This window comes from Emericellopsis atlantica (assembly GCF_019669845.1).
Source record: "Emericellopsis atlantica unplaced genomic scaffold F5Z01scaffold_15, whole genome shotgun sequence".
NCBI classification, from domain to species: domain Eukaryota; kingdom Fungi; phylum Ascomycota; class Sordariomycetes; order Hypocreales; family Bionectriaceae; genus Emericellopsis; species Emericellopsis atlantica.
The window spans coordinates 356,009-383,573 of NW_025764717.1; the positions used below are offsets into that span (position 1 = coordinate 356,009).

General features: G+C 50.5%; 8 protein-coding genes across 8 annotated transcripts; 4 read left to right on the plus strand and 4 right to left on the minus strand.

Moving 5' to 3' along the window:
• Positions 1 to 71: 71 nt before the first annotated feature.
• Positions 72 to 1,389, minus strand: F5Z01DRAFT_737190 (uncharacterized protein; the record flags this gene model as incomplete). The annotated part of the gene is made up of 3 exons (XM_046266799.1): positions 814 to 1,389; positions 736 to 767; positions 72 to 663 (listed from the first exon to the last, which is right to left on the minus strand). The coding sequence occupies exons 1-3, from the start codon at positions 1,093 to 1,095 to the stop codon at positions 72 to 74; spliced, it is 906 nt and encodes a 301-aa protein (XP_046117746.1). The 5' UTR covers positions 1,096 to 1,389.
• Positions 1,390 to 2,396: 1,007 nt separating this feature from the next.
• On the plus strand, positions 2,397 to 3,654 carry F5Z01DRAFT_674705 (O-methyltransferase-domain-containing protein; the record flags this gene model as incomplete). The annotated part of the gene is made up of 2 exons (XM_046265075.1): positions 2,397 to 2,827; positions 2,889 to 3,654. 2 exons carry the CDS (start codon positions 2,397 to 2,399, stop codon positions 3,652 to 3,654), a joined length of 1,197 nt encoding a protein of 398 aa, XP_046117747.1.
• Positions 3,655 to 4,360: 706 nt separating this feature from the next.
• F5Z01DRAFT_681780 (uncharacterized protein) lies at positions 4,361 to 5,940 on the plus strand (the record flags this gene model as incomplete). Its single annotated transcript, XM_046265720.1, has 2 exons — positions 4,361 to 4,810; positions 4,858 to 5,940. The coding sequence occupies 2 exons, from the start codon at positions 4,361 to 4,363 to the stop codon at positions 5,938 to 5,940; spliced, it is 1,533 nt and encodes a 510-aa protein (XP_046117748.1).
• A 1,646-nt stretch (positions 5,941 to 7,586) lies between these two features.
• On the minus strand, positions 7,587 to 9,668 carry F5Z01DRAFT_130708 (raffinose family of oligosaccharides transporter). The gene is made up of 3 exons (XM_046257566.1): positions 8,920 to 9,668; positions 8,809 to 8,857; positions 7,587 to 8,753 (listed from the first exon to the last, which is right to left on the minus strand). The coding sequence occupies exons 1-3, from the start codon at positions 9,456 to 9,458 to the stop codon at positions 7,677 to 7,679; spliced, it is 1,665 nt and encodes a 554-aa protein (XP_046117749.1). The 5' UTR covers positions 9,459 to 9,668; the 3' UTR covers positions 7,587 to 7,676.
• Positions 9,669 to 11,402: 1,734 nt separating this feature from the next.
• On the plus strand, positions 11,403 to 13,214 carry F5Z01DRAFT_622909 (glycoside hydrolase family 13 protein; the record flags this gene model as incomplete). The annotated part of the gene is made up of 1 exon (XM_046261290.1): positions 11,403 to 13,214. The coding sequence occupies one exon, from the start codon at positions 11,403 to 11,405 to the stop codon at positions 13,212 to 13,214; it is 1,812 nt and encodes a 603-aa protein (XP_046117750.1).
• A 2,858-nt stretch (positions 13,215 to 16,072) lies between these two features.
• F5Z01DRAFT_130725 (uncharacterized protein) lies at positions 16,073 to 17,167 on the minus strand. Its single transcript, XM_046257567.1, has one exon. It carries the CDS (start codon positions 17,066 to 17,068, stop codon positions 16,361 to 16,363), a length of 708 nt encoding a protein of 235 aa, XP_046117751.1. The 5' UTR covers positions 17,069 to 17,167; the 3' UTR covers positions 16,073 to 16,360.
• Positions 17,168 to 17,819: 652 nt separating this feature from the next.
• F5Z01DRAFT_656795 (tubby C-terminal-like domain-containing protein) lies at positions 17,820 to 18,693 on the plus strand. Its single transcript, XM_046263601.1, has 2 exons — positions 17,820 to 18,308; positions 18,364 to 18,693. The coding sequence occupies exons 1-2, from the start codon at positions 17,993 to 17,995 to the stop codon at positions 18,627 to 18,629; spliced, it is 582 nt and encodes a 193-aa protein (XP_046117752.1). The 5' UTR covers positions 17,820 to 17,992; the 3' UTR covers positions 18,630 to 18,693.
• Positions 18,694 to 20,141, minus strand: F5Z01DRAFT_656796 (uncharacterized protein). The gene has a single exon (XM_046263602.1). The coding sequence runs from the start codon at positions 19,791 to 19,793 to the stop codon at positions 18,819 to 18,821; it is 975 nt and encodes a 324-aa protein (XP_046117753.1). The 5' UTR covers positions 19,794 to 20,141; the 3' UTR covers positions 18,694 to 18,818.
• Positions 20,142 to 27,565: the final 7,424 nt, after the last annotated feature.

A 27,565-nucleotide genomic window follows, 5' to 3' on the forward strand; every position in this document is an offset into this window, starting at 1 on the left:
GATCCCTCTCTAAAATCAGATCGCTCGTGCTCTCCTTGCTATCCGTCTTGACATCAGCCATTGTGTAAATCTCACAATCTTTCCCAATAATCTGCGAGCCGCCCACTGCCCGTTTGCGTCCGGATCGAGTGGCAGCCGACTCGCTGAATGACAACCCAGACCCTGTGTTTTGATACCCTGAGCTCTTCTTCTGACTCCAGCGCGTTTGCCACGTTTCTCTGCGGAAAAGGGCCGTCAATATGGGCGCATTGATGGCGAAGATGGTGGGTGACCAATGCCTCTCTGAAAACCCAGACGGAGGACTGGGCCACTCCAGGGCCATTGTCGACGGAAAGAATGCAGCGTGCTACGGCCATGGCCATGACAAACAACCCCAACGACAGGAGGAAGATGATGCCCACACGACGCCAGAGAATCAGGGGTACATCCCGTAGGATGCGAACGGGGACCACGAGGAGTAGCGCATCGACGAGAACGTTGCCAGCGGCAATGGCGATATTCTGGGCCACGCCGGCAGAGCATTCGAAGCTTGGGTCGGGGAGGATCTGCCAGTTCCTGCGTATGGGAAGACAATGGAGGAATGTCGTTAAGCAGGCCGCAATGAAGCACGCCCCAGCTACACCGGCAGTTGCCCAGACGTACGTGTGCATGCGTGTCCGACGTCTGTTATGCAGTTAGCATTGTCTGCCATCCACTCGAATACGAATCTGGCCACGGTTGAATAAGGGCACATACGTCAGCTGCAAGAAAAAGGCAATCAAGACTGCCTTTGCGCTCCAGACAAAACAAATGAGGATGAAAAAGGAGGCATACATGCCCTTGGCCCCCCTTTTCCAGCTGTACCCTCATCTCTGGCGTCAACGCCTCGCGCATCTCCTGCGTGAAGCCCAGAGGAGCCCCCACGACGGCGAGGTACTCGACCATGGCAAACAGGGCCGAGTGCCACACAAACACCGAGACGGAGAACCAGTCGTCCCAGTGCCAGCCGCGGATGCCGAGTGTCTTGAGACGAAGCAGCCAGCGCGTGGCGAGGATCAAGGACCCAATGGCATATTCGGCGCGGCTTTCGATCAGCGCTGGAGGTACTTGTGCCATTTTAGTTGATCAAATCGAATTGAGTTTGCTGCTTGTGAGCTCGGTACTAGTAGTTTGTACTTGTATCGATGGATGGCGGCTTTGTACTCGACAGGCTACATGTGCTGCACTGACAACATCTAGGTTAGCAAGCAGAAGTCTGGCCTTTTCTAGAAAGACCAGCAGGGACGAAAAGGAGGCGAGAGACCAGTACAGTGTCACTGTGTCAGACACTCGCAAACTGCACATCGGACCTTGTTCCCGCCAACACGAGTGATCAACGTTTTGGTAATTACATGGGCTGCGACAGCCGAGGACGGAAGTGCAAGGGTGACATCCACGGTCGGAGGTAACTGTGACTTTGCCGGTGAGACGCGAGCAGTCAAAAGATGCCCGTTCGAGTATTACATGTAGGGGTGTTCCTTGCCAGGAGTGCCGGCTGTCAAAAGTCTGGTCGTGTCTTGGCAATGAGCGACATCCGGTACGTCGGTATGATCATTGCAATGGGGAAGATCGGCTCACTGCTTGGATGGCAGCCGTTCGTCTTGAGGCTTTGATCAGCCCGGTTTCAGAGTTGGGGAGCTCCACTTGGCATGCACATCGCATGGGAAGAACTGTCAAAACTCAAGAGCCTCACGGACCAGGATCAAGTTGTGATGCAGTTGGCTGCTCAGGGGTGCGGTTGGTTGTGTCTGCGAGCTTCGAAATTTGGCCAACTTCCTGTAAATATTATTATCATACTTGAGGGGCCAACTGTCGAAGGCTTAGCTTATATCAACAGGTTCATAGGCGTAGCGTATTTAATAAACGCTTGAGATATGGACAGGTGAAAATCTGACTTTGGTGATCGAGTCAACGCAGACCAAGATCCCGATAGTCCTGACTCATTCCAAATCATGTTAGACGTCGTTGGTTGCCTTGTCACCCGCGGGGAGCTGATATCCTGCAGCTGTCAGTCAGGATTTGATCCTTGTCCTGGACTCGACTGCACCGTCTCATTGGTCCTTTTGAATTTGTATCCATCCATGCCAACATGAGAATTGAGCGGATAGGCAGTTTATTCTCCCCGTATCATGCTGCGCGCAGAACATCCATACCTGTTCTGTACGTCACGTCGCGTACCTGACACACCTGCCTCAGCAGGCAATTCCTCCGGTTCATGTTGGTTGATACAATGAGAAGATAAAAGATTGAACCTTGGCGGTTCATAAGACATGCTGCGTTTATAACGTGACAATGCGGCACCCTGAAAAATGAACCTGATGAAATGCTCACTGGCAGTGGCAAACTTGAAACTGAAAGCACGGACCCAATACCATACCATGGCTTCAGACCTCGTCAAAAAACTCGACTCCGTCGAGCGAGCCGATTTCGAATCGGACAGTGATCGATTCGCTGTCAAGGAGGCAGCTCGTCGCCTCCTCTCGCGGCTCGAGACACCTTTTGAGCAAGGCTGGGCCATTGACTTTGAAAACCCGGGCCTCATTGCTGGCCTCCAGATGGTGCAAGACTTGGGCATATGGACACAATGGACAGAGGCAGACAAGCAGCGCCCTGGCTCGAGGAGAACGCTTGATGAGCTTCTGGGCTGGGCCACTGCAGCATGCGAACCCGATCTGCTCCGTCGATTGCTTCGACACATTGCCGCCCTCCATCTGCTCGAGGAGGTGGACGTGGACACATGGAAGCCAACGCCATTCTCGCTTCACATGGGAGCCAAGGAGACATATGTGGGGGATATTGTCAAAGCTGGGTGCGTGCTTCCCAATGTGAACGCTTGAAGACATACCGTTAATAACCATTTCGTCTCACAGACTAGATCATGCGATTCCATGTGGAAACAACCTCGCACGCTTTCTTCGGAAGAATCAGTACAAAGAGCCACTCGACATACCCTCCTTTGACAACTATCGGGACGTATTTGGGGACGATTTCTTCACCTACGTCCAAGCCCATCCCGAAGCGGGAGGCTCATTTCAGGGTGTCATGACCGCTCTGACCCATTACAAGATGATCTGGACCGACGTTTATGATACAAAGCCGCTCGTAGCTGGTGCTGACTTGAGCAAGCCTCTCTTCGTCGACGTCGGCGGCGCCCAGGGCCTCGACACGCAAAGCTTGCTAGATCGTCACCCAGATCTCCCCGCCAATGTTGGCCTCATCGTCCAGGATCTGCCAGAGGTTATCACCACACACAGCAAAGAATCGCTGGACAGCCGCATCCGCAAGATGGCCCACGACTTCTTCCAGCCGCAGCCCGTGGTGGGCGCGCGCGCCTACTTCTTCCACTCTGTGCCGCATGACTGGCCCGACGCCGACGTGGCGCGCATGCTTGCTCAGATAAAGAGTGTCATGACGCCGGGATATTCGAAACTTTTAATCTACGAGGTGGTGCTGCCTGCGCGGGGCGCGACGCACCTGATGACGACGTTGGATCTGGCGTTGATGAGTTGCACGAGTGGACTGGAGAGGACGGAGGGGGCGTGGCGGGGATTGTTGGATGCAGAGGGCTTCAAGATTGTGAGCATATCGAGACATCCAAGGGCGGTGGAGAGTGTCATTGAGGTGGAAGTCGCTTAGACGTGGCGGCCTTCAGTCATGTCCAACTGATCGGTTTAAGGCCTGGGGCCTGGTTGCCTCGCACTGACGATTTTTTTGATTATTTTTGGCGACGGGATCAGCTACTCTCGTCGCAGCCAGTTATTTCATCGAAACTTTGGATTCGCATCGTAAAGTTTGAGGGGCCTAGGACAGCGGTCAGGTTGTTTATTCAGAACGTGTCCTAATTCCTAACGGAATATCAGTGTTTACAGCATGACGCCGCTTCACAACCAAGCCTCCACCGCTGCATAAATGGCTCTCCAGATTGTGACAATGGTTCAGGTAAGGTATCCGTACTGAGAAATGGTCTTATTGCATAAAATACTGCACTATTCACGGGCGGTAACAGGCTAAGTTGGCTAACAGCGACCATGTCGACGGTGTCATCCTTTTGAGGTCATGTGATCAGCCTCCCCCTGTAAAGGCGGCGCATCATGCATGCATGCAGCTTCACGCCCAATTCAGTCTCCTATTCTCCGTCACAGATCTACATTCATCGTCCTAGCCTCACAGTATATAAGCGTAATTCCTGTTCGTCTCTTTCTTCGTTTCCTGCTTTTTCGACCCATCTATCAACTCGCCTCACGAATGAATTGGCCATCGAGTCTCGGTCCCGGCGACACGTTCATCAGACGCGCTCGCGCAATCACGCGTCAGTGCTGACACAAGTAAAGCAACGACGACCATGCCGCCCACCATTGAACTTGTTGGCCGTGGGCCTATTACACTTGAGGAGGCGCTCATCGCTGAAAAGAACATTGTCAATTTAGCATCCTACCGCTCCGCCCACGACTTGTTTGATCAAGAGCTTTGGGGACAAAGAGACTCGATCCAGACGCTTGTCAAACGTCACTTGGCCCTGGGTAGCCAAAGCATGTGCATAGTTCTTCCGCCGGAGCACTGGACCAGGGGAGGGTTCAATGTTTGTGTACTCGTCGAGGTGCAATGTGGCAATGTGTCCAAAAAGGTCACCTTTCGTTGTCCCATGCCTCACAAGGTTGCGGAAGCTAGGTACCCCGGAAGCGCACACGAGAAGTTGAGCACTGAAGTGGGAGCGTACATATGGGTGGAAGAGAACTGCCCCGAGATCCGCTCACCTCATCTGTTTGGATTCGGCACATCCGACGGCCGCCACGTGAGTCTACTCACCACTTGCTGTTCGATTCTTCTCTAATGAGTCAGTTCACCCATACGGACCATATGTCATTCTTCACTCGACTCGCCCGGCAATTTTGGCGCCATGTCTACAGAGTTCTCCAGCGCCCATTGCTCTCCAAATACATACGGCACCGGCTCCCCTGTCAAATGAGTTCAGCCTATATGATTCTGGAGTGGCTAGGCCCAGATACAGGCCAAATGCTCTCGACTACATTTCATACGTACCGCGACAACAAGGACTACAGAGCCAGGCTTTTCAGGGGCATGTCTAGAACAATGTTGTCCCTCGCCCGCATCCCTCAACAGCGGATTGGATCTTTCCAGTTCCATGACGACGGCACAATTACCCTCACTAATCGACCTTTGTCATGTTCGACAATGATTTTGGAGAACGACGGGGCCCCTAGGACGATGCAGAGGGACGAAACGCTTTCTTGCACAGATGCATATGCATCGGACTTGCTGACCTTCCACGATCGCCGCTTTCTCAGTCAGCCACACGCTGCTCACGACGAGAGCGATTGCCGCGCGCAGATGGCAGCCAAAGCACTCCTCCGGGTCGAATCGCATAACCATATCCGACGAGAACTCCGTGACGGCCCGTTCGTCCTACAGCTTACTGATTTTCACGCGAGCAACATTCTGGTCGATGAACAATGGAATATCACCGGCTTGATCGACCTGGAGTGGATATGCGCCCTGCCTGCTGAAATGCTCTCAGTGCCATACTGGCTAACTGGCTGTTCGATTGACGGGATCGAGGACGAAAAGTATGACCAGTACGATGAGGTACGAAGAGAGTTCATGGAGATCTTCACAGAAGAAGAGGAGGCAGCGCAGGGCAGGACACAGCATGGCATTTCTCTCTCGAACATAATGCGGGACATGTGGGATTCAAAAGGAGTGTGGTTCTGGCATTGTCTGTCTTCCATCAATGCCATGTATTTCCTGCCCGAAAGTCATTTGTTACCGCCTGACTTTCTTACACTAGAAGCCGAGAGCATTGTCTCGCGGCTTTGGTGCAGGGACTCGGAGGATGTGGTACGGAGAAAGATCGCAGACAAGCAAGCGTACGACGACGAGCTGCGAAAGTTGTTTGGTAGCTGAATGGGCTGCCGCGAGCAGCTTGGAAGCAGAATTGGTTGAGCGAGCGTGGTGGACTTGTGCGTTCTTCATCTCGGCGTGTCGACCTCGATATACCCAGCGACAGATCGGTCACTCTCCTTTCTTCTCTCCAGCCTCTTTCTTCTCTCGTTCCGCCTTTTTTCTTTTCTCCGCGTTCCGGGCTCTCGTCTGCTGAGCTTCTGTACCTGAGGAAATCAGACTGGCGATATCCTTCGCATTGCCGCTCATTCCCACAGATGCATCATGAACAGTGCCGCTATATTCACCGGATGAGTGGTGGTCTTTCTCTTGGTCTGCCATTTTGGGAGTCTTTGCGATCAGTCGATCGTTGAGGAGTAATGTGAAAAATGATTTAGCTCAATTGTTGATAGGAAGCTGAGGTGTATAGTGGTAAAGGTACAGGAATTGGCTGTCAGGTATTCATCGTGGTCCCTGCGCCTTTTAAATAGGCGCTGCTGTGACACAAAGGCTGCACTGGTGCCTTGAGAAGGCGACTTACGCCCCAATACCGTTACCATGCACATCATGTTTCATTCGATACGCTTGGGCATAGGCAGCCATCCGCACTGCATGAGGAGGCTAGAGTCCAGAACGGTTCATGTTGTGTGGGAGACCAACAACGACTACTCCGTACATCAAGTAAGCGGGTTCAGCCAACGGAACCCGCCATTCACTCAGTTCAGCAGCGGGCGGTTGCTCTTCACGCATCTGTATTTATGCGGTTGGCCGCCACATCTGCCGTCATCTGTCTGCCTTGGGCTAACATCGAGAAGTGTTGACGGAAAGTGCAATTAGGCGGAACCTGGTAAGTGGATAAAGGCATTGCAACGCTCAACTATCAAGTTACTCCGGCTACGGGCCAATCTAGTGTCACAGAGTGGCATCGTGCACATCAATTATGTTCCCATCGGGCCCGGGAACCCTGTCCAGGGCCCGGTCTGGGACTCTCTAGCACTCGTCTTCGAATTTCGATCTTGGAGCGACACACGGACATTCAATGCCATTGAATAAGACCAGGCCATTGCGCATAGGTGTGCCGGGGGGATTCAAATCATACAGTAGATATTGCTAAGAATGCTATGACTCGTGGGTCTTGCATGGAGTCCTCTATGTATACAGTTGACTCATCGATAATTTACGTGGCCATGCAGAAAGGCTAAGATTGTCGGTATACATTTGTCGAATAAGGGCATTCACCAATTGCAGCACCTGTTACTTCAGGAAACGCAATTAATCGAGGCTCTATTGCCTCGCTTTACGCGTCCATTTGGACCCCTGGGTGGCGAAGCGACACTCTACGTAGTAATTTATATGCACAACCACTCAGCCCATCAGTCAGGCGTCGTGCCCCAGGAGCGACTACAATCATGCAGACGCCGGCAGATTCGCTGGTCCACGAGTAGAAGCATCATCCCTGGTACCAGATACCTCCTCAGGCTATAGCAGACTGCCCGCCGGCGAAAACGCCATTTTTGGACAGTCTGGAGTCTCTGGAGGTGGACAAGACGCCCTGAACATCTATGAATTGCTGAGAACATGGAAATGGAGTTTCATCTGGCAACGAAGTGGTGACTGTCTAATGCTGGCGCTCTGCATCACGTCACGGGTAGGATGAGACTTTGAGAGATAAGGTGGGACTTCATTCATATTGATATACAATCCAAAAGCTTCGATGGCCTTGTTCGCTCACAGGTCGCTCGCTCGCTCCCTACTCTACTCTACTCCTTGGTGTGAACACCGGCGTGCTCGACCTGGACAGCATTCTGCCCGTGGGCCATGTCCTTCTCGAGCGTGACACCCTCATCCACCCTGTCGACCACGGTCGAGGCAAACTTGCGCGCGCTGACCCTCTGCTCAAAGAGAATGTCGAGCTCGGCGTAGGTGCGGCCCTTTGGCTCGGGGAGACGGAAGTAGGTCCAGATGGCGCAGATGAAGCAGGTGCCGGCCCAGAAGAAGGCGGTCTTGGCGCCCCAGTTCCAGGCGGTGGGGTTGAGCATGTTGGGCGTGAAGGCGTTGGTGATGAGGTTGGAGAGGTTGTAGCAGTTGCGGGCCATGACGACGGACTTTGTGCGGAGGCGGGTCGAGGTCATCTCGGAGACGATGGAGTAGCAGACGGGGCCGACGGTGGACTGGTAGGTGAAGGCGAAGACGAGGAGCATGGAGCCAATGGCCCACTGGGAGGGCACATTGTCCTCGCCGGCAAAGGAGGCGCAGGCGATGACGAGGAGGAAGACGATCATGATGCACTCGCCGCCAAAGTAGAGGGTGCGACGACCAAACTTGGTGATGAAGAACCAGGAGATGATGGTGCCGATGGCGCCGATGCCGTACTGGGCGAGGGACATGGAGAAGCTGGCCGAGGTGGCGAGGCCGGCGTTCTGGTAGAAGTAGGTCGAGTAGCCGATGAGGGATGCGCCGCACCACGACTGGACCATCCAGGCGGCGCAGACAATCTCTGTGCGGCGGAGGTTGACGCCCTTGAAGAGGTCGGTGTACGAGGTGCCCGAGGTCTCCTCCTTCTCCATCTCGTTGGTGTGGACCATCATGGAGATGACCTCGTCGGGCTTGAAGTTGTTGAGGGAGTTGCGGTCGGTGAGGCGGATGAGCGAGCGTTTGGCCTCCTCGAGGCGGCCCTTGCGGACGAGCCACCAGGGGGACTCGGGGGCGAGGAAGACGCCGATGGCGATGGGGATGGGCCAGATCCACTGGAGAGCAAAGGGGATCTTGTATCCCCACTTGTCGTCGCGGGCCAGCATGGACTTGAGGACGGCCGAGGCGAGGAATTGGCCCATAACCTGTGAGGTGCGTGTTAGCGTTTGGTCTCATCTACTGGGGCGACAAAAAAAATACCCAGCAGAGGTTGACATAGGTCGTGAGGTAGGCGCGGAGGTGGACGGGGCTGGAGGAGGCATGTTAGCAAGCTGGTTCCAAGGTTCTGCTTGGGGGCGTGGTCAAACTCACCAAACCTCCGCGGCGTAGGTAGGGGCGAGCGTCTGGAAGACACCCCAGGGGAAGCCGATGAGGATCTCACCCGCGAGGAGCTGTGGCAGGGACTCGGAGAAGAAGATGATGAAGATGAAGGCGACGCAGGCGGTGAGGGCGCCAATGATGGTCTTGCGATAGCCGTAGCGCTCGGCGATGATACCGTTGATGAAGAGGCCGAGGATCTGGCCGGTGAGGGCCCCGTTGGAGAGGCCGGCCTGCCAGGCGGCCGTGAGCTGGTAGCCACCGTCGGGCTGCTTCTCGCCAAACTTGCGCTGGAAGGGTGGGTAGGCGTAGAGGTTGTTGATGAGGGTCATGTCGAAGCCCTCCATGACGATGGCGGTGGAGAGGAAGATGGACCACATGCAGGCCTTGCGGTAGAGCTTGAAGGACTGGAGGATGCCGAGCTGGTGCTCTGCCTCGTTGGCGGCGGCGGCCTCGATGACCGTCGCCTTGTCGACGACGGGGCCGTTGGACATGGAGGCGCGGCGGACGCCGTCGTGTTCGATGGACGTCATGTTGGCTAGCTGGCTGGCTGGTGAACTGTGCTGAGCAGGAGAAGAGCCGAAACAAGAAGCCGGTGATGGAGAGGAAGAACCCAGTGCTGGTCAGGAGGTAAGATGGTGTCCCCCCTGGGCTTCTTATAGTTGACAGGGACGAGGACGATATCCAGGAGATGGACGTCGTTTCTGTGGCTGGCTAGTGTCGAGCCTGGTTGGCTGGCTGACCTGGGCCCCTTGGCCTGTCTGTCTGCGTGTGTGTGTGTGTGTGTCTGTCCTGTCGGGACGATGAGATTTTCGGATTGGCTTTGGGGAACCTGGGGAGCCGAACTGGAGGCTTGGGGTTAGTGCCTCTCCAGGTTGGGAGAGGGTCCACCCCCGTCCAGTCCTGCCTGTCCTTTATGCGGGAAGATGGTGTGGATGGCGTTCCAAGCTACCTATGGTAGCTTGGGAAGCTGGGTATGGCACCAGACGGCCGGCTGGCGGACTAGGGCGGCTCAGGTTCCAATGCCCAGTCCAGGGCCCCCAGCTTTACCCCAATTGGCCAATGCGGAGGCCGAGGCGTCTCTTCGGGGCTTCTGCTCGATCAGCATGTCCTGCCACGCGACAACTCAGTTCAGTCAAGACTCCGTTGATGGCTGTGGCTACTCCGTACTCGCCAGGCCAGTGCAATAGAGGCACGAGTGCGCATCTCTACAGAACGGTCTCGTGACGCCATGGACTAGCTCGACAATCTGGCGAGGCTATATTGATCGTACGACTCAGACCCGTCCAACGGGATTGGTCCAGGGCAATCAGGTTCCCTCCGTGCTAAGACCCGTCGTCGGAACGAGAGAAGTTCCAACAACATTCCCCATCTCACCCGCTCATGGTCCCGCGACCAGGCGATTTTAAGCTTTAGGTGGGTGTCTTTGCCTGCGTCTGTCCGGAGTAGAATGTCAGGGACTTGGCAGGCCATGTCAATATCGATGTGCATGGTGCGTGTCGAAGGCCCGAAAGATGTTCATGGATTGATCGACTTCTGCACCCCAAAAAGGGCAACAGGGTCAATCAGCACGTTTCGGCCTGCGCCGGGTTGTACTGGAGTCTGGAGCTGAGGCCCCACGAGTCGCGACCGTCGACACTCACGTTCTGTCCTCGAGCTCTGGGGCCTGAGCAAAGACTCTCCTCATCGCTCAGCTGGATTGCCCACGGATTCCCCCAGCCATGGTATCGCGATTCCCCAGATTCATGCCAGACACCGAGTGACCGACGAGCCTTGTTGTCGGGCCGGCGTGCATTGTCGTGCGTCTCCTTCGGCCGTACTCCAGGTCACGCGCTGGGGCAGGGAATCGATCGCTCCACCACGACCACGGCATTCCCTCCCAGCCAGAGACGGCAGAGAGCCATAGACGCACGCGGCTGCGTCGTCGGTCCGACGCTGAGCCAATGAAATCACCATCTCGCCCTCGCTGCCAAGACGGCCTCCTCATTTCCCTCCTCCCCAGATGCGGAGTATCGCCCGCCTCCATCACGGTGGCCTGGGCATCTCGGAAACCTGTCGGAACGACGAGTCCAAGCGGTGCGTGCCATCGCTGACAGGTGACTCGCACTCTAAGGTACCTTTGGTTTATCAGGATGGACCTCCACGTCTGTCGAACCCCGCGAGGGGCAATCATCGCGACTGGGCGTGCGTTGCTACGTTGCGCTCCAACGAGTGTGGAAGCCGGCGAGGTCAGTCCACTCTAATAACTGGAGAGGCTCATATGGTTCAAAAGGAGCCTCCTGCTGGTCCTCAATGGAAATTTTGCGCCTGTTCTTGGTCAATTCCTAATTCATAATTGCTGCTGTCCTCCTTTGCGCGACAGCGTCTGCTCTTTTCTCCAAGTCTGGCTGGCTACCCTGCAATTGGTGAGCCCGATATTAGCACGCACACTCTGAGCGCCGCAACCAGACGCTGAGATCACCAGAATTCTTTTCAAAATGACTGTCAATGGCAAAGTCCACGTGCAGAAATGGTGGAAGCACGGCGTCGTGTACCAGATCTATCCCGCGTCGTTCTGCGACTCCAATGGCGATGGTGTTGGTGATTTACCAGGCATCACGTCCAAGCTGGACTACCTGAAAGACCTCGGTGCTGATATCGTCTGGATCTGCCCCATGTACGACAGCCCCCAGGTGGACATGGGCTATGACATCTCCAACTATGAGGATGTTTACCGCCCATACGGCACCGTCCAGGACATGGAGCACCTGATCAAGGAGGCCCACGACCGCGGCATCAAAATCATGCTCGACCTGGTGATCAACCACACATCAGACCAGCACGAGTGGTTTAAGGAGAGCCGCAGCAGCAAAGACAACCCCAAGCGCGACTGGTACATCTGGAAGCCCGCCAAGTACACAGAGGACGGCAAGCGGGTGCCCCCCAACAACTGGCGGTCCAACTTTGGCGACCACTCGGCGTGGACCTGGGATGAGACCACACAGGAGTACTACCTGCGCCTGTTTGCCAAGGAGCAGCCTGACGTCAACTTTGACTGCGAGGAGGCCCGAAAGACCATCTACAAGTCAGCCATGGAATTCTGGCTCGAGCGCGGTGTCGATGGGTTCCGTGTCGATACGGTCAACATGTACTCCAAGCCCATCGGTCTCCCCGACGCCCCCATCATCGACCCCGACTCACCGTGGCAGCCAGCCGGCCACGTCTACTGCAACGGTCCGCGCATGCACGAGTTCCTCGGCGAGATGAATGAGATTCTCTCCCGGTACGGCGCCATCACCGTGGGAGAGCTGCCCAACACCCCCTCCATGGAGAAGGTTCTCAAGTATGTCAGCGCCGAGGCCAAGCAGCTCGACATGGTGTTCCAATTCGACGTGGTCGACGTCGGCCATGGCGTCACCCACCACTACACCGCCAAACCCAAGAACTTTGAGCTTCCCGAGGTCAAGTCCGCCATTGACAGGACACAAACCCTCATCAAGGGCAACGACGCGTGGACCACCGTCTTCCTGGAGAACCACGACCAGGCGCGCTCCGTCTCGCGGTTCGCCGACGACTCCCCCCGCTTCCGCGAGGCGAGCGCCAAGATGCTCGCACTCATGCAGGCCTGCCTCAGCGGCACCCAGTACGTCTACCAGGGGCAGGAGATTGGCGTCGTCAACGCCCCCAAGGACAGCTACCCGCTCGAGAACTACCTCGACCTGAACAGCTACCTTTACGTGGACATGATCAAGGAGCGCTATGGAGCCAACAATGCGGCCAAGATTGACGAGGCCTTTGACTCGCTGCAGTACCTCGCCCGCGACCACTCGCGCGTGCCCATGGCCTGGAACGGCAAGGGCAAGTACGGCGGTTTCGCGGACGTGGCCGAGAAGGAGGGCAAGGATATCAAGGAGCCGTGGATGAAGGCCCACCCGCTGGCCGGCGAGATCAACGTCGCCTCGCAGCTGGGCGACTCCAACAGCGTGCTGGGCTTCTGGAAGAAGATGATTGCCTTCCGCAAGCAATACGCGGATCTCACCGTCTATGGCGACTACTACACACTCCGTCTCGAGGACAAGGATACCTTTTTGTTCTTCAAGGAGATACCAGGCGGCAACGGCGACAAGCTTGCCGTGCTGCTCAACTTTACCAAGGATGAGAAGAAGGTCGAGCCTCCCACGGCGAGGGAGTTGAGACTACCAGAGGAGAGCAGTCTTAAGTTTGAGTTGATCGCGTCGACGCACGGGGCGAAAGAGGTCCAGGAGGCCCTGGCGCCGTTTGAAGGGCGGGCGTATCTCGTTAAAGTGTAGACAGCGCGCTCCATGGAATAATACATTGTATAATGCAAGTCTTGAACGCGTGCCATTCGTACACCCTGACCGATTGTTGACACCGAGGGACAACAGGGCCCCTGAAGATGACATGATGCCATTTCTGGTTAGTGACCCATGGCGCTCGGTTTCTGGTGCAACGTATAGGTTGCGCAAAGCTACATGTGCAATGTGCGTGCAGAGCTGTGGCCGACTATGTGAACCGCAAGTGTGTGTCCTCGACTTCCACGTGTTCTGGGGCGGCTGGTTTTGCACTCGTTCTGGCGAAATGATGTTTCTCGATCGGGGCTTTTGTTCGTAGGTGTCGAGCATGGGACTGATTCTAATCGTTCTACCGGTGAATCTCTTCGTCGACCCGGCGGCTTCGTGTCGATCCTTGATGGTGCGTGGTGCCAGCCAGCGCGATGGTAGGGTGTCGCCTTTCGATTCGGGGGTTCAAACTCAAATGCACAGGAGATGACAGTCAACCGATTAGATTTGTCCAGTCGTGAGGAGTTCTTTCTAGGGCGTCACGAGTTTGGAAGCGATCAGAAGGTCGTTGCTTCCTTCCTCCCCTGATCGGGATGCGAGAACCTTGATGGCCGCAGCAGACCATCAAGGTGCCCTACACGCCGCATCGCCACCATCCTCATTCGCTGGCGACAAGAGAAGCACGGGACTTTATCATCACTTGCAGTGAACCCCCTCATTTAATATCAGAGGGAACTCCCGTCCATTTGAATCGGCGGTCTGATGAAGGAGGGGGGAGGACGTCTATATCAAGGCTGCTGCCCCTCGCGTCATGGTGCCTTCAAGTCTTCATTCTACCACACAAGCATCCACGAACTCCAGGTGTATTAGTCCACGAGTGTAGACTGGGAGACTGGAGTTGCTGCTTTGCAAGTGCAAGCACAAGCCACTCTCGCAGAGTGCTCGAGTCCCCATGCCAGCACGCACGCCACTCGAGGTGATACCATTGCCCCTCGGGACTTGTCGACGTCACTGGTCTGGTCAATCACAACGTCGAGGCTGACGACCTGTCCGCAATACTCCTTGAGTGCCGGAAAGGAGGACATCTACCCAACGACAGTGGCTACCAAAGTCTTTGCCCGAGGCTTGACTGACGACAACCTCAGGCATCCGCCATCCTGTTGCTTCCTTACCTAAGACTGACCTCAGGGAGATCCGCCTCGCTCTCCGTCGCATCGAGCGGCAAGCAATTTACAAAGCTTTCCCCGCTTTGCCCATACGCTGTGGGGGTTCTGCGTTGCCTTGACACCAGCCAGTGGCTGGTCCCCAGTACGCATTATGTCACACAACCGACTGATATCTACGTCCTTCCCGTCTCAGCTGATAACGTTATTCAATATCCCCCGTGCGCCGGACACTTTCTCCTGTGCCAGGACCTCAGCTGGACTGATCTAGCGATGGGTGTCGCACCCAGGGCCTCACTTGGTAGGCTGATCAAGTGATCTCATGCAACGCTGACATTTGAATCGACAAAGAGAATTCGTGCGATTCCGTTACATCATGCCTACATTTGTCGCCAGTTCGATCATTGTGTCCGACTATGATGTCTGAGTGACGATCATGTTTGCGGTAGTAGCCGGCGACCCGTGGGGCAAGGGGTTGTTAGTTGTAGTCTAGTCTCCAGTCTTGGTAGGAACTAGCCAAGTGGGAGACATCCCGTGCACCTATCATCCAATCGACATTGTTCCACGGTCTCTGGCTCGAGAGTGGCGCTTTAGGTCTGCTACTCCTAGAGTGCGGGCCTTACTGTGCCTAGAACCAAGAGCACAACAGTCTGCAAGGAACCAACACTCAATTAGTACGTCTTCGGCCAACGGAAAGCCTCAGGTCCCACGGCAAAATCTCTTCTCGAAAGCTCGTGTTAGTTGGAGAAGCATCGTACGTAGTACATACTCTACTGACTCCTCCGCCCGAACCTCCCCACACGACCCACGTCTCCAACGTCACGGTCACTGCATGTGTGTAATGTGAGCATCCACACGGCCAGCACACCCCAATCCACATCGCGAACAGTGGCTCCACCCTGAAGTCAGACCTCCCACCCTCACAGCAGCACAGACCTCGCAGAGTACTTTCCACGAGACTGTGATCCTCAGAGCGAACAATGTACCTGGCATCTCAAGCATCATGCGCCGTCAGATTAGGGGAGAAGAACTTGCGTCGGGGAGGGGAGGCCTCATGCAGTCGGTATGACGTCCTTCCCAGGCAGTAGAATGCGTATATAAGGAAGTCAGTTCCTCCATGTTGTGCCTCGCCTTGTCCCATCATCAGCTCACTCAAACACAACAATACCACAACACACTCAACAAGCCTTCAACCGTCTTCACGACACCACTCAAGTCAACATGGCTCCCTGCAACTGCACCACCTGCAACTGCTCCGGCTCTTGCGAGTCTTGCAACTGCTCTTCTTGCGGCGTACGTTGCCTCGCACCAATCCACACAATGACGGCCCAACACTAACACGAGAGCAGCACTAAATTCCCTGCATGGGCCCCCTTAAGGCTTTGGGAACGGGCAATGGTACCGATCTGGAAGTAAATTTTGGCAACGACAAGACCTGGGCCGACTTCACTGCGCAAATAGTTCCCTCGAGGTCAGGATAAGAGGTTACGACCAAGCACATAGCGCCTACGCTCACGTCCAATATACTACCTTGGTGTAATATCACTCTTGTGGTCCTTTGCCCCTCGAGTTGACATGTCCTGTCGTGATTCATGCTGTGCGGCAACCCTCACGGCGCTCACGGGGCGAATGAGAAGCGGGTACTGCCGGAATGATGCGTGAGTTCTAGATGAGGGGTAAGACCATGTGGACGTGTGGCCAAGAAAGCGACATACTGGCTACGTGGGGGCAGATACTTCACGCCACCCGTCTGCAACATTCCAGAATGACCTCGCAGGATTGTCATTGACTCGGCTCATTTTCTGTAGCTACATGTGCCTGCAACACATCCTTCCATTTGGACCAAACGGAATAAAGTCATCCACAGCTTCGGGGATGTGGGTCTCATCCGAGGCGGGATATCCGTCGCACGGGGCCAGCCGGCGCCGGGTATTGTGGAGCTAATCTGATAGTGTCCGGGATCGAATACTCGAATTCCCACGCTTCACTGTCCTACCAATGCTCTGTGTCTATTATCCAGCCCTCCTGAACCCAGTATTCCTGGTTGCCTCGCTGCCAGGGACCGTCGGGGGAGTCGCAATCGGCCGCCTGATATTCCACCCAATACCTCCACTCATCATACTGCCTCCCGCTCATGACCATGCCGTTCCTCGGATCGACGAATGACACCTTGTCGCGCGGGCACACCCAATCCAAGCCCTCCCAACTGTCTTTCCATGCCAGCAGATTGTGCCTGCCGACGACCTGTATTTCTTTGATATTTGGAAACTTGCCAAGATTGTGACCCCCAAAATGTAAGAACCACTCTCCGATTTCCCTCTCGAAGCGCAGCCGCTGCACCAGTGGCGAATATGATTTCAGCATTAGGAGCTGGCACGTACCGATAGAGAGCATGTCGAGGTTGAAATTGACCCAGGTATACCGGCCCAAGACATGTTTTCTATTGTAGGGGATGAGACTCCGCTGATACAGCCTGGGACGGCTGAGATGGGTGCGTGATTCATGGCACACTTGCAGCGCTGGGGGCGCAGGAGCCGATGTCGTTATGCAAGTAATCCATACTCGGTTTTCATGCTCTTTGCTCCCGTGTGCCTTGCAGTCGCAGAGGAATTGCTTCAGTTTGAGATGGAGAAGACGAGGGACGACTGTCAGTTCCCAAATCTGCATGCGCAGCTCGAAGGGGAGGGCGGAGAACGACATGGCTGTGGTTGACCTACTGGGTCGAGATGGAACTAAAGATTCCTGAGGCTTCCGCTCGGATTATTATGTCGTTTCATTCGCATCGAAGGTTTGTTTGAACTGATGAAGCTGAAGAAAAAGGTTGAATGGGCGGAACCCCGCAATGTGAAATTAATTAAAGTGGCTGGGTTACAGTCACGATCTAACTCATGCTGAAATCACATTCTACCCGTCATACTTCTCGCCTCTCCAGCCTGGTATTTCCAAGAGCCATTGTAGAATGTCGACCATGCGCGACGAGAATGTATAGGGTAGTCAATTGCCCCGCTACAGCGGGCCTCAGCCCTACAAGGCGGAAGTTGTCTTTGTAACACTAGCCACCAATGTGCGGAATCCCCAGGACATATAGCATCTAATCTCCTGAAAACCTCAAGACGCATAGAATTCCTGAATGTGCTTGGCATCAGCCTTCGAAAGATGCGGTTGACGATGACCCTTTGTTCTCAGCTCGTGCCGCTTCCCCAACCTCCTAGTGCTTGTTGCTCAGCCTCTCTTCTTCCTTGAAAGCCAGGACTTGTTAGTCAACCGTCACTTATTCGCAGGCCGGATTGCCGACCGTAATTCAACAGAATCAATGGTCATGTACTACTTACTAGTACTATTATAAGACATGAAGTCACTTGGAACTATGACGTAGGACGCTAGCCAAGCTAATTCCAACTTCGGATCTCGAGAGCGGGCGGGGGAAGGCGAGATCCAGCTGCAAGCCACGATCGGGGTGTAATTGGATGTGCTACAGAAGACGTCACCCCTTTAAAGCACCTCTAGACGTCGGCTCTCACTTATAACTGCCACTAAACATCCTCAACTTGCTCATTATTCTCAACCTCACTCTTCTCAACTAATCATCAAATCTTATCCAAAGCTTCATCAAACCAAACCAAAATGGAACAACTCGTAGCCGTCCAGCGCCCCATGGGCATCTTTGAGCAGTACATGGCTCCCAGCACCCAAACCCTGGTCCTCAAGGAGAAGGTCTTCTCCCTTTCGCAGGACAGCTTCGACGTCACCAATATCAGTGGCGAGCCCGTGCTCAAGATTGAGGGTCGCCACATGACCATCTCGGGTCGCAAGACCGTCAAAGACATGGCAGGCCAGCACCTCTTTGACATTGTCCGGGAGAAGATGCACGTGCACGAGACATATGTGGCCGAGGATCCCGCCGGCAAGAAGTTGATGGAGGTGAAGAGCTCGTTCAAGGGTGAGTAAAAGCAAAGCTCTGCGCCACCGCACATGCCCTTACACTGACAATGTAGTGGTGGGAAGCAAGGCGACCGTCACATTCATGTCCAAGGGCGACCATGCCGAGACGCTGACCATGAAGGGCAACTGGCGCGACACGTCGGCGGACATTGTCTGCGAGAACACGGGTGCCGTGGTCGCGCGCATTGACCGCAAGCTCCTGAACAAGCGTGAGTTGATGGGGAGCCAGCAGACGTACGCGCTCATCGTGGCGCCTGGTGTGGACATGGCCCTGATGGTGGCGGCGTGTGTCGCGCTGGATGAGAAGAACAATGATTAAGTATGGCTTATGTTACGAATGGCGAGTAGCGTGCAGCACGAGCTCAATTGACGAACCTATAACGACCTCCATTCTTGTGCATCGTCATTTTCAGTGACCACAACCAACTCGCTTCACACGGCGCAAATTTGTCTAGACGGACACATAAACCACTTCGCCTTGTTGACAAGTCAAACCCATCCAGGCAATTCACAATCGCCGTGCGAACGTCGCCTGTAGCAGATCCTGGAGAGCCTGCTTGTCATCGACCTCGTGCATCTCCGCAAGGTTGGCCGGGGGCACACCACTGTTATCGATTGGCCGTGAATCCTGCTGCAATGGTTGAGGATCTGGGTTGCCGTTGCCAAAGTACATCTCGCCGTTCCGCATCGGGTATATCCCAGGGCCTGAGAAACCCCTCGATTCGTTAAAGACCATGTAGCGACTGATCGACAACTCCGGTTCGATCGCTAACCTTGGTTCCCTGGTCCAAGGAACTGCGTCCCCACCTAAACTCACAGACTTGCCCCAAGCGATGCGAAAATCAACCAGTGTCTTGAGCTCTGACTTGATACGACCGAAGAAATAGTGCCAGCGCCCGTGGTACGTGAAGACTGCATCGTTCCGGCTCTGGAAGCCGTAGGCGCCGAATGGAAGCCGCTCCCAGTCGTGGGTCACTGGGGTCATACCCAGAATGAAACTCTCGGTGAAAGATGCGTGCGTCATGATCCTGGTCTCGGAAAGATATAAAGCCTTGAGAACTGGCATGCGCAATATCCAGTCGAGATGGTCGTTATGGAGATCATACTCGGGCCCATATTCATCAACTTCAGTATTTACGTGAAGATGTAGCTGCCGAATGTCCTCGATGACGCTCTGAAAGAGGCTAGAGGCCTCTAACTCCTTGTCGTAGACGTTTTGGAGATTACTCAATGCCAGACAGGTGACGGTGCTTTTCTCTTGTCCGCCCAGCTTGCGCGCTTCGATGGCGTGGAAGACTTTCCACAGGCTCTCCTGGCGCATAAGAAAGGACTCTTCAAGAGATCCCCAGTAATCGGGCTGGTCAAACCTGTCGAAGTGGACCTCGACGGCGTTGAGGTTAGACAGCTCGGCGATGCTATCAAGGGCGTAGGTGAAGTCTGGGAACATGGTCCAGCCGGGGTTTTCATCCTGATCGCGGGGCATAGGACAGTCGTCGCCTCCTGTGAAGTACCAGGTTACGGGCTCGACAATGACTCTTCGAGCCGCGCGCTTGACAACCTCGAGATCGACGGTATGGTGCCACTTGTCAAATACTGTGGGTCTCTGGTCTTCCGCGTTGTCGCTTTGTGGTTTTTGGGCGGCCTCTTTTGGGGAAATTCCATGCCACAGATGCAGGATGCGGAAAAGATGTGGACTGGCAGCACAGTCCCAGTGGCAGACAAGGCGTACGGTGGGATATTAGATCACAAGGTGCCAACGGTATCAATGACCAATTGCACAACCACCATATAACACATATACGCACCCTCGTTATTATAGCCTTACCTAAAGAGCTACGCACGCTATAGAATTTAATTCTATAATAAATAAATTAATTTACTATAATCTAGCGATAGTAAACTTCGTGATAATAGTATTTATTTTTTATATAAGGCGTATAGTAGTTATCACGGAGGCGCTAAAGTTCTTAAGTAAGATATATATTCGTATTTAATTAGTTATAAAGTAAGGCTATAAGTAAGGTTATAAATAGCTATAAATTTAATTACGACCGCCGCGCCCGGGCGGTTAGCCTAGCTTTACGCCGTGAACGGCGAGGTCGTACCTCTTTATTAACGCTACCCGCTATAGGCGCCTTTAGCCTCTTCCTAACTACCTTATAAGGTGCCTTAGCGGGTGCCTTATCGGCTGCTTTATCGGGTGCCTTAGCGGGTTCCTTATCGGCTACTTTATCGGGTACCTTAGCGAGTGCCTTATCGGCTACTTCGTCGGGTGCCTTAAAGGCGCCGATCTTAGTTAGTAAGAGGTCTATATTATCCAACGCTTTAGATAAGGCCGTCTCGCTATATATCCCACCCGCTAGGTCTTATAGGAAGGCTTTAAGGCTAATTAGCTCATAGGGTGCTGGATTTAGCTCTGATTTAACCCGAATTAAAGCTAGCGTTAATTCCCTTTGCGACTATTCGCTTAGCGCCGTAGACTTAGCCCTCGACCGCGGCTTCCGTAGCTTTAAGGCAGGCTTTTTAGGGCTATCTTCGATAAATTAAAGCTTAATCTACACGATAACCCGGCTATTACTAATAGCCTACTAGAAATTATTATCTTAGCCTAGTATATCCTAAAGGCTATTATTTTTCAAGGAAACCGATATAAACTACCTAGGCTCTTATTTACCGTTCTTCTAGAAGGATATACCGATATATATTATCGACTTATCGAGTATTTTAAGGGTATTATAAAGAATAAAAGGTTTAAGGTATATAGTTAAAAAATCGGCTTTTATAAGGAATCTAAGGTCGGCCCACGAGATAAGTAATAAATCTATTCTACCTACGGCGAATTAGCTATATTTTAGAATATCTAAATTAGCTTACTTATTAATAAAGAGCTCGAGGCTTTAAAGATACTACCTTAGAGCCTGCGACCGGTGGAATAGACTAGTTAGACCCGGATTTTAAGGCTATAGGGATTTTTAAATAGCGAGATAGGCTTAGCCGGCCTTATAGCAATAATAGCCTGCCTTATATAGCTACGTAGGTTATTAAGGCGATCGCTACGCATTAAAGATAACGAGGATAATCGGGGTAGCGCTTATTTAGCGATACTATAACCTTCCGACGACGCGTAGCCGCTGATTAACGGCGATCTATATATAGTTATAGGCGTTAGAGGGTCGCTAAACGTATCTAAGGCGTCGATCTCGACTAGCTTAGGCTATCGCCGGCTATAGAAGGGGTAGAGCAGCCCGACAAAGGTAGCGCGTATTCTATCGTGTTTTTCGCGTTATAGGTACGTATCGCAGACCGTAGGAATCGATAGCGGTAGCTCGGGTATTTCTATTACTAAAATAGATATTAAAATATATAGCCGAAAGTAAGAGATTAATTAAACCTACTATTTAATATAATACCGCCGGTTAGTAAAGAAAGAACGTAGGAAAGGGCTATATTCGCGGATATTATATAGTGTTATAGGGGGGAAATTACAGTGGGTCTAGTAGTATAAGGATTATATATATATATATAGGCCCGTCGCGTAAGGCTTTAAATACTACCTTATATAGCGGTGAAATAAAGCTTTTCGCGATCTATTCTATATTATCCCCTTCCTCGATAGCCTAGCTTATTTATACCTGAAATTCGGGCGGTATCGCGTTACTATAGAGGCCTAGATTATCGAGGTAATTCTGCTATAATAAACGTTAGTATTCGGTAGCGCTACTAGTATAAACTTATAAGATAGCTAAGATAGGCTACACGCTAGAATTTTAGTGCTTTTCGATAATCTCGCGAAGCTTTAAATAAAAGCTAATAAACGGCCTTTTAAGGTTATCCTCTTCTACTAGGTTAGCCTCGAAGCTAAGCCCTTAGAGCTATGCCTTATACTAAGCCTCTGTCTCGGCGGGTAGTAAACTATCGATATCTATTGTCTCGAGAGGCTCCTATATTACGCGAAGAAGCTACTACTATAGGCTATCGTCGTTATTATCGAAAGGAACGCCCTAGTCCGGGTTAGCGGTTATATAATATAAATCCCTTAGTATACTAAATCTAATATTAAGTCGGTTCTTCTAGTTACGGATAATATACCTATTCCATAGATAAATAAAGTTAGTAAGTTTATCGCGGATTATCTCGCCGTAGATAGCGTAGACGGCTACTTAATCGATAAGGCTATCTTCGCGGAAGAGGCTATAGCCGATTAATTCGTTAAAGAAGATAATCTAGCGGTCTATAACGCTACGCCGCAGCTACCGCTACTAAGACTCGATCCTTACGTTCCTTATGCTTAGGCTATATAAATAATAGCTATCTAGCCGATCGCCTTAGGCATAATAATAAATATTTCTATCTTTATCGGTGTATTTAACTTTCTTAGGGCTAGCTTTAGTAAGTAACGCCTGCGCCGCTACCTATAGCGGCGTCTCTATACCGTAGTTAGATCTCGTGAAAAAAGGCCGCTTTTATAGGCGCCGGACGGCCTTAAGATATTATTTTAACGTACTAAGAGATATTATTGCTAATCGGCCCATATAAAACTATATAATATAGCGGGAATAGGCGTCGATATAACCGTAAATCTAGAAGCCGACCTTCCTAAGCTTTTTATAGCTATCGAGGGACTATAAGAAGTTCGGTCCGGGCACGCGAAAGTCGCCTCTTTACTTAAAGTTATTATTATAGCGGCTAGCGACTTCCTCTAGAAAAGTAGCCCGATAAATATCGTATAGATAGCGCTATAAGACTATAATTTGCCCCTTCTAACGAATATATTAGTATAATAAGCCCTTACTAAAGCTTAAGGCCGCGCCGCTCCTCTAGAGGTCTTAGTAAAGGAATTCGATAGCGTTATCGAGCCTCTCTTATTATTCTTTAACGGTCCTAACCCGGCGTTTTATACCGTATTACTAGTAGACCTTCTTTATAGCCGAGAGGTAGGTATAGAAGCCTCCTTAATAAAGCTCCCGTAGAATCGATATATTAGATAGCCCGAAGTTAAAGAAGAGGTATTTAATCCGATCGATTAGGGCGTCCGAGATATCTAGCGCCTAGTGTCTTATATCTAAGCCCTACGCCTTTAGCTAGCGTAGTAAGGTCCGTTTACTAATAATAAGATTACTAGCTTCTTATAGCCGTAAATTAGTATCTTCGAGAATATTATTAATTAAGGTATTTAAGAAATACTAGCTATAAATATAGTCTTCTAAGATAGTTAGGGTCTAGCGGGCTATTAGACGAGGGGTAGTTTATAATACTAGCGCTCTTTTAAGCGTGATTTTTAATATAGTATTCCTACCGTTACTAACGATCGTATTATTTAGAAATTTAAGAATTTAAGTCGCTAAGAGGCCCTTATTGCGTGTATCTAAAATTAAGGCCTGATAATTTTCGATATTCGTTTATAGTAGTATATTAAAAAGTATATAGGTTATAAAGTATAGGAGGGTCCACCGGTGTAGTGTCGTTGCACTACGGGGGTTAATACCGTTAGCACCTTGTAATCTAATATCCCGCTGTAAAGGCGGGTATTATACGGCGGGATATTAGATTATAAGGTGCTAACGGTATTAACCCCCGTAGTGTAACAATACTATACCGGTGGACCCTCCTATACTTTATAACCTATATACTTTTTAATATACCGCCACGAACGAATATCGAAAATTATTAGGCCTTAATTTTAGATATATATAATAAGGGCCTCTTAGCGACTTAGGTTCTTAAATTTCTAAATAATATAATCGTTAGTAATAATAAGAATATTATATTAAAAATCACGCTTAAAAGAGCGCTAGTATTATAGACTACCCCTCGTCTAATAGCCCGCTAGACCCTAACTATCTTAGAAGACTATATTTACGGCTAGTATTTCTTAAATACCTTAATTAATAATATTCTCGAAGATATTAATTTATAGCTATAAGAAGCTAGTAATCTTATTATTAGTAGACGGACCTTATTACGCTAGCTAAAGGCGTGGGGCTTAGATATAAGATACTAGGCGCTAGATATCTCGGACGCCTTAATCGATCGGATTAAATACCTCTTCTTTAACTTCGGGCTATCTAATATATCGATTCTACGGGAGCTTTATTAAGGAGGCTTCTACGCTTACCTCTCGGCTATAAAGAAAGTCCGCTAGTAGCACGGTATAAAACGCCGGGTTAGGACCGTTAAAGAATAATAAGAGAGGCTCGATAACGCTATCGAATTCCTTTACTAAGACCTCTAGAGGAGCGGCGCGGCCTTAAGCTTTAGTAAGGGCTTGCTATACTAATATATTCGTTAGAAGGGGTAAATTATAGTCTTATAGCGCTATCTATATAATATTTATCGGGCTACTTTTTTAAAGGAAGTCGCTAGCCGCCGTAATAATAACTTTAAGTAAAGAAGCGACTTTCGCGTGCCCGGACCGAACTTCTTATAGTCCCTCGATAGCTATAAAAAGCTTAGGAAGGTTAGCTTCTAGATTTATAGTTATATCGACGCTTATTCCCGTTATATTATATAGTTTTACGTGGGCCGATTAGTAATAATATTTCTTAATATATTAAAATAATATCTTAAGGCCGTCCGGCGCCTATAAAAGCGGCCCTTTTTCACGAGATCTAACCACGGTATAGAGACGCCGCTATAAGTAGCGGCATAAGCGTTACTTACTAAAGCTAGCCCTAAGAAAGTTAAATATATTAATAAAGATAGAAATATTTATTATTATACCTAAGGCGATCGGCTAGATAGCTATTATTTATATAGCCTAAGTATAAGGAACGTAAGGATTGAGTCTTAGTAGCGGTAGCTACGGCGTAGCGTTATAGACCGCTAGATTATCTTCTTTAACGAATTAATCGGCTATAGCCTCTTCCGCGAAGATAGCCTCGTTAATTAAGTAGCTATCTACGCTATCTACGGCGAGATAATCCGCGATAAACTTACTAACTTTATTTATCTATAGAATAGGTATATTATCCGTAACTAAAAGAACCGACCTAATATTAGATCTAGTATACTAAGGGATTTATATTATATAACCGCTAACCCGGACTAAGGCGTTTTTTTCGATAATAACGATAATAGCCTATAGTAATAGCTTCTTCGCGAAATATAAGAGCCTCTCGAGATAATAGATATCGATAGTCTACTACCCGCCGAGATAGAGGCTTAGTATAAGGTATAGCTCTAAGGGCTTAGCTTCGAGGCTAACCTAGCAAAAGAGGATAACCTTAAAAAGCCGTTTATTAGCTTTTATTTAAAGCTTCGCGAGATTATCGAAAAGCACTAAAATTCCAGCGTATAGCCTATCTTAGCTATCTTATAAGTTTATACTAATAGCGCTACCGAATACTAACGTTTATTATAGTAGAATTACCTCGACGATCTAGGCCTCTATAGTAACGCGATACCGCCCGAATTTTAGGTATAAATAAGCTAGGCTATCGAGGAAAGGGATAATATAAAATAGATCGCGAAAAGCTTTATTTTACTACTATATAGGGTAGTGTTTAAAGCCTTACTATAACGGTTAGGTTAGACTAGCTACGGGTTAGGTAGATCTAAGGTCGGTTTATAAACTAAGTATACTAGGATATCGTTGACTTAAGCGGTCGTGTCACAGTCTATGTGCGAGATAGTAGATCTTGCGTAGATAATTGTATTGATAGCTAGGGAGCTAATAGAGACTGACTATAGTGAAGCTAGGCTTCCTATATACTAAGGGGATTATTGTGTGAAGCGAATGATACCCGTGGATCATGAGGCTTATGAGATAAGTGCGATGATCTAGATTATAATGTTTTATGGATAATCTAAAGTAATTAGTGAAAAAGAGTGGGTCACGCGTCATGTCACGTGCGGGCCGCATGGCGGCGCATGCGGTCGCATATTAAGTCGTAACACTTACGCGACGGGCCTATATATATATATATAATCCTTATACTATTAGACTTACTGTAATTTCCCCCTTATTATACTATATAATATCCGCGAATATAGCCCTTTCTTATATTCTTTCCTTATTAACCGGCGGTATTATATTAAACAGTAAGTCTAATTAATCTCTTACTTTCGGCTATATATTTTAATATCTATTTTAGTAATAGAAATACCCGAGCTACCGCTATCGATTCCTACGGTCTACGATACGCACCTATAACGCGAAAAATATAATAAAATACGCGCTACCTCCGTCGGGTTACTCTACCCCTTCTATAGCCGGCGATAGCCTAAGCTAGTCGAGATCGACGCCCTAGATATATTTAGCGACCCTCTAACGCCTATAACTATATATAGATCGCTATTAATTAGCGGCTACGCGTCGTCGGAAAGTCGTGGTATCGCTAAATAAGCGCTACCCCGATTATCCTCGTTATCTTTAACGCGTAGCGATCGCCTTAATAACCTACGTAGCTATATAAGGCAGGCTATTATCGCTATAAGGCCGGCTAAGCCTATCTCGCTATTTAAAAATCCCTATAGCCTTAAAATCTAGGTCTAGCTAGTCTATTCTACCGGTCGCAGGCTCTAAGGTAATATCTTTAAAGCCTCGAGCTCTTTATTAATAAGTAAGCTAATTTAGATATTCTAAAATATAGCTAATTCGCCGTAGGTAGAATAAATCTATTACTTATCTCGTAGGCCGACCTTAGATTCCTTATAAAAGCCGATTTTCTAACTATATACCTTAAACCTTTTATTCTTTATAATACCCTTAAAATACTTAATAAGTTAATAATATATATTGGTATATCTTTCTAGAAAAACAATAAATAAGAGCCTAGGTAGTTTATATCGGTTTCCTTAAAAAATAATAGCCTTTAGGATATACTAAGCTAAGATAATAATTTCTAGTAGGCTATTAGTAATAGCCGGGTTATCGTATAGATTAAGCTTTAATTTATCGAAGATAGCCCTAAAAAGCCTACCTTAAAGCCACGGAAGCCGCGGTCGAGGGCTAAGTCTACGGCGCTAGGCGAACGGTCGCAAAGGGAATTAATACTAGCTTTAATTCGGGTTAAATCAAAGCTAAATCTAGCACCCTACGAGCCGATTAGCCTTAAAGCCTTCCTATAAGACCTAGCGGGTGGGATATATAGCGAGACGGCCCTATCTAAAGCGTCGGATAATATAGACCTCTTACTAATTAAGATCGGCGCCCTTAAGGCACCCGACGAAGTAGCCGATAAGGCACTCGCTAAGGCACCCGATAAAGTAGCCGATAAGGAACCCGCTAAGGCACCCGATAAAGTAGCCGATAAG

What these genes read in the sequence shown, in the direction of transcription:
- F5Z01DRAFT_130708 (XM_046257566.1), bottom strand. Translation starts at nt 9,458, where the DNA reads ATGACGTCCATCGAACACGACGGCGTCCGCCGCGCCTCCATGTCCAAC. An exon ending in ACCTACGCCGCGGAGGTTTG is followed by an intron (nt 8,858 to 8,919) that starts GTGAGTTTGACC and finishes TGCCTCCTCCAG; the next exon opens with CCCCGTCCACCTCCGCGCCT. An exon ending in CCTATGTCAACCTCTGCTGG is followed by an intron (nt 8,754 to 8,808) that starts GTATTTTTTTTG and finishes CGCACCTCACAG; the next exon opens with GTTATGGGCCAATTCCTCGC.
- F5Z01DRAFT_130725 (XM_046257567.1), bottom strand. Translation starts at nt 17,068, where the DNA reads ATGTCGTTCTCCGCCCTCCCCTTCGAGCTGCGCATGCAGATTTGGGAA.
- F5Z01DRAFT_656795 (XM_046263601.1), top strand. Translation starts at nt 17,993, where the DNA reads ATGGAACAACTCGTAGCCGTCCAGCGCCCCATGGGCATCTTTGAGCAG. An exon ending in GGTGAAGAGCTCGTTCAAGG is followed by an intron (nt 18,309 to 18,363) that starts GTGAGTAAAAGC and finishes CTGACAATGTAG; the next exon opens with TGGTGGGAAGCAAGGCGACC.
- F5Z01DRAFT_656796 (XM_046263602.1), bottom strand. Translation starts at nt 19,793, where the DNA reads ATGCCCCGCGATCAGGATGAAAACCCCGGCTGGACCATGTTCCCAGAC.